General features: G+C 34.4%; 1 protein-coding gene across 1 annotated transcript; it reads right to left on the bottom strand.

The window, feature by feature from the left end:
- Nucleotides 1-6,186: 6,186 nt before the first annotated feature.
- On the bottom strand, nucleotides 6,187-7,781 carry LOC121256936 (MLP-like protein 28). Its single transcript, XM_041157745.1, has 2 exons — nucleotides 7,512-7,781; nucleotides 6,187-6,734 (listed from the first exon to the last, which is right to left on the bottom strand). Exons 1-2 carry the CDS (start codon nucleotides 7,696-7,698, stop codon nucleotides 6,469-6,471), a joined length of 453 nt encoding a protein of 150 aa, XP_041013679.1. The 5' UTR covers nucleotides 7,699-7,781; the 3' UTR covers nucleotides 6,187-6,468.
- Between the last annotated feature and the right edge of the window lie 2,621 nt (nucleotides 7,782-10,402).

Below are 10,402 nucleotides of genomic sequence, written 5' to 3'. Positions count from 1 at the left end.
AAGTGTCATTGATAATTAATTATATAATTAATACTTTTGTCTCAATAACTATATAACTAAAATTATACTCTTATCATTATAGTTGATGCATCTGCTCATCGCAGTGGTGGCTATACACGTGGCATTTCTCTTGAAAAAAATAGAAGACACGAAAAACTCAAGATCATCATTCCTAATAATTTCACTGGAGGAGTGAATGATAGTGCAGCAGCGCTTTCCTACAATATTGGCACAGTAGTCTGAGCTTATGCTCCATTTTATATGCGCTCATGGTGAGATGTTCTGAATGAGATTAAGAAGCACATTCGAAGTCGTGTGCTGGTGAATTTACTTTGAGAGTATATTTTTTTCACCTAAATTAGTATATCATAGTTTTGACCTAATTCACTTATTAGGATGAATTTGACCTTGACATTGGCCGTAGCGAGGATTTGAGAATTGTGAATGAGTTGATGGTTACACTATTCCGACGTCACAAAGGACGATGTCATGACCATTTCAAGAAATTGGGAAGTTGGAAGAGGTTGCAAAGCTCCCTTTCCAGCGGATGAAGTTAGATGATTGGAGAAAGTGTTATGATCTTTTCGCATCTTCAGATTATCAGGTATTCTGCATTTATATCCTTTAATTTTTATATTTATATTCGTTCTATATATTATATATATATATTACAATTAACCTTCTTAATTAATTTTGTAACACTTAATTTCTACAAATGCATAGAATAGATCTGCTCCGACTATCCATCGTCGTGCTGGTTCAAGGTCATTTCAACATCTTGCTGAAAAAATTGTAATTAACAAATTATAGAATTCATTTATTTTTTTGATATTCTTTTGTTTAAGTACTAACATTATCTTTTTAAAATTGCGAATGTCACTTTGTTAGAAACGTAATGATCCTGAAACTTTTTCTTCATTCATGTCTATGATGTTGGACACTAATGAGCGTAGTGAGTGGATGTATCCTGCCACTGCAGATAATTATGTAAGTGGTGTTAATTTTGTTAAATAAATTATGCAACATGTGAATAATTTATTTTTAATTTGTATTTCTTTTAATAAGTTACTTATTGTGTGTTTTCTTTCAAATTACAGGAAAAAAATGATGGAGATGTAGTCAGCTTCTGGGAATCCTTTCCTAAGGACATATACATATTCACGCAAGTGCTCGGGCCGCAGTATAGTATAGTAAGAGGTTTGGGACGATCTTTCAAGCATAGATGTTCATCCTCCTCAACCTCATCGACTTCACAAATTAATAATCTTTCCAAAAATTTAGAAGTTGCATGGCGCGAGAATGAGTAAATGAGGTCGAGACAGCATGAGGCAGAGTCTCTCTTAGAGCGACAGTCTTATTTAGAGACGCGTTTGCAGGACCAATAGAGAGACCAGGAAGAAAAAATATGCATTGAGATCCAAGAGCAAGTGCAACAGGAGATGATGGTGCAAATGAAGCGTGTTATATAATTGCAATAGAATCACGGTATAAGAAGAAGAAATGAATTTTATCAATTTTATCAGTGTATATAACTTATTTTAATATCTAATTTTGAAACTTTATAAGACATTGTCAGTTGTTAACTGATGGTGTGTAATATGATACAATTGATATGTTTTTTAATTTTAGGAAATTAGTATTTCTGATCTGTACGTTTGAATGTTAATAAAAAATGTTCGAAGTTTGGTTCACATTCGAACTAACGTTTGAACGTATTTACACAGAATTGTAACATAACATTCAAACGTCAAACTCAACGTTTGAACATACTCACGCTCAAACGAACAAAACGTTCGAATGTTTAAACGATTAACGTTCGAACAAACCTCCGAAAGTACCACTTGCATTCGAACACTTCTTTGTTAACATCCGAACTAACGTCCGAACGTTATAGCCGTTACGTTCGAACATTGGTTCGTTAACGTTAAAACGGATCTTCAAACGTATATTGCAATTAATGTTTAGATGTATACAAGTTCGAATGTAAATATGATTCATTCGAACTATAATCAACGAATGTCAACTTCTGACATTCGAACATCAATCGGTCGGAGATTGGACGTCCGAACCTGACTTTCTATAACAGATCTGAACCTTTAGAAAAAAAAAAGGAAACGTTTGAACGTTACACCAAATGGAACACCTCCAACTGTCACTAAAAATAATTTTAGTGATAGTTCAACAGTAAACTGTCACTTATTATTTTCTGTGAACGCACATGAGGTGATGGTCATGGTGACGGTTTGAAACCGTCACCAAATATCTTTAGTGACGTTTTGGTTATTTTAGGTGATGGTTTTCTCTGTCACAAAAGACATTTTGTGTTGTAGTGCTACTTGATGCGCGCCGTTTTATAGTGAGGAACCAAGAGAACGTGATGTGCAATTCATGAAGGTTCATATATATATATATATATGGGCTCAAATTGGCACCTAGATCATGGACTCACAAATTTGATCAAGCAATCAAGTCTTTTTGTTTTGATAAAAATATTGACGAAACTTGTATATGTATTGTACTCATATTCTTGGTTTTGTTTGTTGATGACATTCTACTTATAGGGACTAAAATAGGTGCTATGTTAGTTGTGAAATCTAGTCAACCAAACAATTTGATACGAAGCACTTTGGAGGACTCAACTATATTAAGATTTTGCGAGACTACGAGGATATGAGTTTGCATATTACGAATTGCATGCATAAATATGATTATGGTTAATTGTAAACATAGTACCTAGGCTTTTACTCATTTACAAAAAAATTGTATCATTTTTAACTAACACTATGTCACGGCCCATATTATTTTTAAATTAACAAAAAAATAACTAAATAAATTAATGAACTAATAATATTCTAAAATATTTTCTCAAAATTCATAATATCACTTATCCTTTTCCTTTCATTTTCCGTTCTATCTGAAGCAAAGTGCTTGCCTAAAACGGGCACTTTACTTCAGTTGTGCTTTTGCTCGCCTCTTGTATCTATGATGCTCGTCTGATGGCGAACACTTTGTTTGTGGTGTTGCTTCCCTACCGCACGAGCTTTATCCCTGTATATTTTTCGCTGAGATGACAAGCACTATCACTCTTTATGTTACTCGCCTGATGGTGAGCAATTGACCTTCGTAGTGCTCGCTTAATGGTGGGTAGTACTTCACATGCAGTAATGCTAGCCTATAGCGCAAGCTCTATCCTTTTGCATGTTCCTTACCCAGATGGCGAGTACTATCATTCTGTATATTGCTTGCAAAGTGGGTAGTAACTGAACCCTATAATGCTAGCCTACCACACGCATTCTATTTTTTTAAAACCTCCTTGCCACGATGGCGAGCACTTGTATTCCTTAATGCACACCTAGTGACGAGCACTTTGTACAAAGGATATTTGGGTAATGAGAGCAATTATATCAAGAATATCATAATAGACCATGTGGATTGTTTCTTATTTGACAAAATGACCGACAAAAATATACAAAGTATTTTTAAACATAGAAAGGGTTACACAACAAAATTTTCCATTTTGGACAGATGGTGAAATACTCCAACCATTCCTATGGATAAATCCCACTCAGATCCCCCTCCTCATGGGACAGGTCCTCCATAAGAAAATCTGGGTACTCATTTTTTGGTGGAGGGGTGAGAATCACTATGTCAAGGGCTACTGGGGGCTGGTACAACTCAACTATCGGAAGACTAGAGAGAAACCAAGGGCTTCTCCATACGTCTTGCCACAGGTCATTTATTATCATTAGATGGGTAACTGCCCAAGAGTAGATTTGCATTCGTTTGTTTGGCAAATGTGGTTATCTACAATGATCGTTACTATCGTACTCATAAAGTTTTCAAATGTTGTCTTGCTATACTGTAACAACCAGCTAGAAACTCAATGGTGGGATTTCTATAGGTTTTAGGAACCTTGTGAAAATTTCATAAGTTTTCATGAATCTACCAATCGCGTAAGTTTTAGTCTCTTGGCATAGTCAGTGTTACCACTCACTATAGTGCCAAAAGTGCTATTTTATTTATTTGAGATAGTTAAAAGTGTCAGAATGCGATATGATCTGCGTCATTAGTCTCAGTTGATTATTTAGGATTTTATGGCGTAATAATTTCATTTTCAATTTTGTACGAAACACTTGTTTGAAAACATGTTCTGTTTATTTCGAGACACTTCGGGGTTGAATTTCGATAAAAAAATAAATAGTTTAGTGTGTATGTTTATGATTTTATAGTCTAAAGTTTATTTTCACTTAAACCTCAATAGTAGCACAAAGTGCAATGTTTTTAAAATCACAATTGTTGAATGTCCAAATTAGGTTAGAGTAGTTTTATTCGGATACTTGACAAGATCTTAGCCACACTTAGTGAATAGCATTTGACACTTGACACCAAGAGGAACCATGAGATGGATTTTGAAGGAAATCAAGGTGTGGAATCATGCCACCTAAGCAAAACCATATTTCATCCGACCATTCAAATTGTGCCAAACCAAATAGAGTTTCAACATTAGTATAACCCTAAATGGTTGGAATACAATTGAAAACTCCAAAAATTTGGTTGAAATCGAAACCCTAAACGGTTTCCCTAAACCCTAAAGTTGGCCTCCAAATCTTATTTGATTTTATTTCTAGCATTGTGTTTAATCACTTAATTAAATTACTTTCCATATGAATTCCTGAAACTTATGTTATGACATTATTATCTAATGTTCTTTAAACTTTGAAAATTTGATTAGGCCAAGAAAAATTAGATTTGGACTTGAAAGCATCTCAAACCCTAACCAAACCCTCTTTAAACCCCAATATGAATCCCACTTGTTTAAGGCCCACAGATTTTGGTCACCTTGGCAAACCTTCTTGAGGAAGTTTCCACTCACTCAAGACTAACCATCTACTGCTCATGACAACCCCAAATTCATGTATGATGTGAAGGCCAAATACCACCTCACCACCACCCTTTTGTTGGAAGTTTCTTTGGCTGAAAACCACTCACTATTGGTACCTTTTTGTGACCTAATCACCACCCATCAAGATGTCACTCAAACCCATACTTCCCTTTTCAGAAGTGTATTAGGCATGCAAGTCATCCTTTCACTCACTTCACCCCTTTTCATTTCCATTCTTGGAGAAAACACTTAGAGAAATTTAAAAAAAAAAACAAAAACAAAAAACAAAAACAAACAAACAAACAAAGTAAAGTAAATAAGTGGAATATGTTGATAGCTGGTCGAAGAAGAAACAAATAAAGAAGTATGGATCCTTAAGAAACCAAACGACAAAAAGGCAAAGAGAAGACAAAAAAGTCATGGATTCACAGTTCATGTGGCTATTTTAGGACCATTTGGGTTGGGAAAGTGTTTGATCTCATCTCATCATTACGACTTTTTCAAATTCTCACACAAAATATAATAAATAATTCAACTTTTTTCAAATTTCAAAATAATAATAATATTAAAAAATAATATTCTAACAATATTTTATTTAACTTTCAATGTTAATCTAAAACCATCTCATCTCATCTCACTATCCAAACCACACCTTATTGTCCCAATAGCTTCACTGTATATACAAACATAAAGTGTAGATTTTTTTTTTCTTCAGGCCTTGTTTGTTAATTGAATTAAGAATATCTCATTACTATTTTTTATTATTATTTATAAATATTAATTACTATTTATAAAATTTTTATTAATCTTTTACTATTATTTATTACTTATTTATTATTATTTACAAATAATTTGAAATCATTTTAGTATCCAAACATAACCTACTCTTCTAATGGACACCTCTGTAAAGTTAGAGGCTAGAGAGTGGAGTATGAGAACAAAGAGATGAAATGGAGTTTGTCAATTTTAGGTGCCGTTTAGATACTGAGTTAGGCTCTATTTGGATATAAAAAATGTTTCATCTCATTTTATCTCATTTTAACTTATCATTACAATTTTTCCAAATTCTCACACAAAATATCATAAATAATTTAACTTTTTTAAATCTCAAAATAATAATAATATTAAAAAATAATATTCTAACAATATTTTATTTAATTTTTAACTTTCATCTCAACTCATCAATAAGCAAATCGAGCTGAACTCAAATTTAACCAAGTTTTGATCCAGACATAGGCATAGGCATATATATATTAAGGATATATAATTGGATAAACACTCACCACTTGCAACTACTTGAAACATATTCCAACGCCATATATAGGTTTATTCAGAGATCAGATAGTACATATCACTCATATATGCATAATAATACGGATGCCTGCAGGCTTCAGCAAGCCCACTGCATGCCCACACGAAATTAAAATTTACCTGCATATATATATTATATATATACATATATAATATAATATAATACAGTAGAGAACATTGCACACCCAGACACTCTCAACCTCTTACATATGTAGAAGCACACAGTACTGATCTGCATGTAGTGCAACACATGCAGCCATATTTTTGCTTTATCATCACTGGGAAAGGTGAGAGCCGATGTCTTTGCTGAGATCAAGTACAAATTGAAGCAAAGTGTTGGGTTCTGGAACCTCCGCGCTCAGCTTTTCATATTCAAAGGTCCAATGAACCACGCTGCCCTCACTCTTTGGTGTGGCTTGAAAAACGATTTTGAAGCTCTTGAACTCCTCCATCAGATCTCCGGCTACCACTTTGAATGTCACCGAGTGGTTTTTCTCATCTATTGCTTCCACTATCTCCTTTGCAACTTTAGCTTTCCCATCTATGATTTCACGTTGAAAAAGTTAAGTTAAGATATCAACATCAGTAACCTGAAGCCCTCTCTCTCTCTCTCTCTCTCTCTCTCTCTCTAAGCAAATATGCACCCCTCACGAATGGCTCAAAATAACAGGCACTATATATATAATCGAGCAAACACGTACGTTCCATCGATCCAGGAGTTAATATTGGAATCTTTTACCAAAAGGATAGCAAAGGAAGTTTCCTACAGAAGAGAAGCTGGGGGTAGTTTCTTTAAGATCTAGAGATTTATGGTTGGACTAGACTATGTCCTGATACTAAAAAGAGGTTCAGACAACTCTAGCAGCTAGCTAGACGTTGTATGTCTCAGCTCAAAAGCACGTGGGTATTCTGGATATAAGTACGTGCCGTGTTTGCTTCAGTAATTGCTTAATTTTTTCTTTCTTGGATAGTACTATTCTTATAGCTAGGGTTGGAAGTTATAATATTAATTTGGAGAGAAAAACACTACTTGTATGGAAGTCGAGAAAGAAAAAAGGACGTTGAATAGTAGCTAGTTTCTATTTATTGTGGCAATTTATTTACGTACCCAAGTTTTTTTTGATAAATATATCAACGATATATTGATGTAAAAATGCAAAACTTTATGCTAAAATCAACGTTAATATTTAACAAATATGCCATTTAATATTGAAAAAAGAGAATCTGCATTTCAAACTCAACTAATATTGTAACAAAAATTCAGCGAAAACTTGGGTACTTTTTAGTGGTAAGATGAGCATATATATAATTTGCTTACCATGTACATAATCCCAGTAGATGACAGAGCCCTCAGTGCCCCAGTCACCTTCATGCAAAGCACAACCCTGTATTTTCCCCGGGGAGACATTGGAAATGTGGTGTGGTCGGCCGCTGAAGATCTCACGAAACTTCTCAGCTGGAGCCTTAATTTCTACCTCTCCCTCCACCTTACCAGACAGAGACATTTTTCTCTAGCTCAGATGTTGTTCCAAAATACTCAGAAAACAAGAGTAGGATATTGTAATTTGCCTTTGTTGGAGAAAATAGCTATGCCAGCCTTTCGCTTAAATAGAAGATGATACGTATGTATAATAGAAAAATAAGATCTAGCTATGTATGGGGTCACCATCCCCTGATCAGCTGTACTCTAATTATTACAGAATATTATAAGCATATATGGTCCACTCCAGCTTGCCGGCCATGACAAATTATGGATGGGGTTGTTGCATTTTTCTTTTTTTCTTTTTATAAGTAAAGTTGTTGTATTTTTCTTTGACTTCAGAAACAATTTAGATTGTTAATTAAAGTGGGGTCTAGTTTATTTGCCAGATCTCATTATTTGGAGTAACGTACCTTTCTTACTGATGCAACATGATTTGCGTGACCGATTATTATTATACAACCTTTGCACTGTAGCACAACGTACACACCGCCTACGTGTAATTTTTCTTTTTTAAAAAAATCAAATGTGCGTTTTAATGCAGTAATTCAAAAAAAAAAAAAAAAAATTTCATTTTCCCCCACCCAATCCCCTCTCCCCAGCTTTCTCACCCCAGTTGAAGGTTCTCTTCTGTATGGCTTCGTCCCACGGCCTGCAGTAGTGTTGCTTCTCATTTAGCCCCCATTCAAGTATTAGAGAGATGTGATCTTTTCCTCTCGAGCGGTTGGTCTCTGTAGGGGCGATTTTTATGCCTAGTGCAGTCTTCTTTCTTTCCGTTTTGTTGTTGGCTTCTATTGTGTGAATTAATCCTTTCAGAGTGGACATTTTTTCCATGGGTGAGAATGATCTGAATGAACTCTTTCAGCTTTTGTCGCTGAAGAAGAAGGAAGAGGAGGAGGTGGTGTTAGAATCTAGTAGACTGGAAGAAGTTTACCCCCTATGTAGGAAAAAGGACTTCTGGTGACTGTTTTGATAGACAAGCATTTCAATTGAGAAGCCGTCAAGGTGACAATGAGGAGGGACAACAAAAATTCTGGCATTTTGCGGCGAGTACAATTCGCCGCAAATATCTTACTTTCGGCCACAAAAGACTTCATGCGACCGATATTTGTTCGCAGCAAATTGGCCGAGAATAAAACCTCTGGGTTGATCAATTACGCTGACCTTCAGATTTCGTCGGATGGGATACCAATTTCCGCGAAAAAATTTCGTCGCAAATAAGATTTTCACGCAAGGAACAATATTTTTGGCGAGAGCATAGTTCTCCAGAAACAACTATTTGCGGCGAGTATTATTCGCCGTAAATAATTATAACATTAAAAAAATATTTGCGGTGAATTACGATTCACCGCAAAGAACAATTATGCCCAAAAAAAATATAGATGCAGAACACCGTATTCATCAAAATCCAAGCCATGCACTAATTTTATATTTCAAGGAAAATCAATAAAAATCCAAGCACAATAAAAATAAATGTCCCTAAAAGATAAACATCATATAAAAGTTGAAGATGCAAACATGACACATGGATTTCACCTGTATCATTGACAAAAAATCCTCAAAAATATGTTTGCAATAGAATCACCAAATGCAATCTTGGATAATGTGCACATATGAGTTTCACATATAGCCACAACAACTTAAAATATGTAAACATTTTGTTAGTCTAAAATTATATAGTAACCAAAAAGAAAGCATCAAAACGGGAGGGGAAAAATTTGAAAAACAAGTCTTGGATGAACAAGTCTGAGAGAATGTAATGAGTCCAACCAAAACAAACATATAACTTTAGGCTCCATCCTCAAGATCAAATTGAGAGACTCACCTCCTCAGTGAGGGTAGTTTGGCTACATCCTCAAGATCATGTTCTACTTTTGAGAGGTAGTGAAAGCATCATCACTTGAAAACATCATTACTAAAGTCAGCCCTTACTAAAGTCACACACGCACACACAAAAACATGGAAAGAAAGAAATAGAAATAGAAAGAAACAAGAGTAAAATAATAATAACAGTCGCCGTATTTAATATTACACATAAACCAAGCAATCTGTTAAAGACCGTTCAAAGAGCAAAATACATAAAAAAAAAAAAAAAATAGAAAGTTGAGAGATGTAAAAAAATATTTTGGACCCATATTTTACTTGCATAAAAAAAAAAAAAAAAAAAAAAAAAAAAAAAAAAAAAAACCTCCATAAAAGGATCAATCATGATACAACTACAAACAACCATGAGGAATTCAGAAACACATAGGAACAAACAACCCTTACTTCCACTGAATTTTGTTTTTCAGCTTCTTTTCTATGAGACCAATTCCTTCAAGCACATTTGTTTGCTTTTCCCCCATTCAAGATAAATACACCACGTTAGCTGGACAATGCAATTTTACAGATACACTTAAATTATGAATAGAATTATCAATATGTGCAAATACACTTAAATTAAATGCAAGAATTCAAGCCCCCATTCAAGACAATAGAATGCTAACTGAATGGTTGTTAGCAACTCATCAACTGCGTTAGCTGGACAATGCAATTTTACAGAATGGCTATTAATTGGAAAATGCAAATTTACAGAACGATTGTTAGCAACTCATCAACTGCTAAAATTCACAGAACAAATAGCAATTAAAACTTGTAAGATGTCTTGGAAACAACTTGAAAAAAAAAAAAAAAGCCAGAATAGCAAAGATTTGTCCCTCTTGTTTATGATTCTTGGATGAACAAGTCTG

This window comes from Juglans microcarpa x Juglans regia, chromosome 3S, assembly GCF_004785595.1.
Source record: "Juglans microcarpa x Juglans regia isolate MS1-56 chromosome 3S, Jm3101_v1.0, whole genome shotgun sequence".
NCBI classification, from domain to species: Eukaryota; Viridiplantae; Streptophyta; class Magnoliopsida; order Fagales; family Juglandaceae; genus Juglans; species Juglans microcarpa x Juglans regia.
The sequence above is the reverse complement of the archived record's forward strand: the minus strand, read 5'-3'. Positions and strand labels throughout refer to the sequence as shown.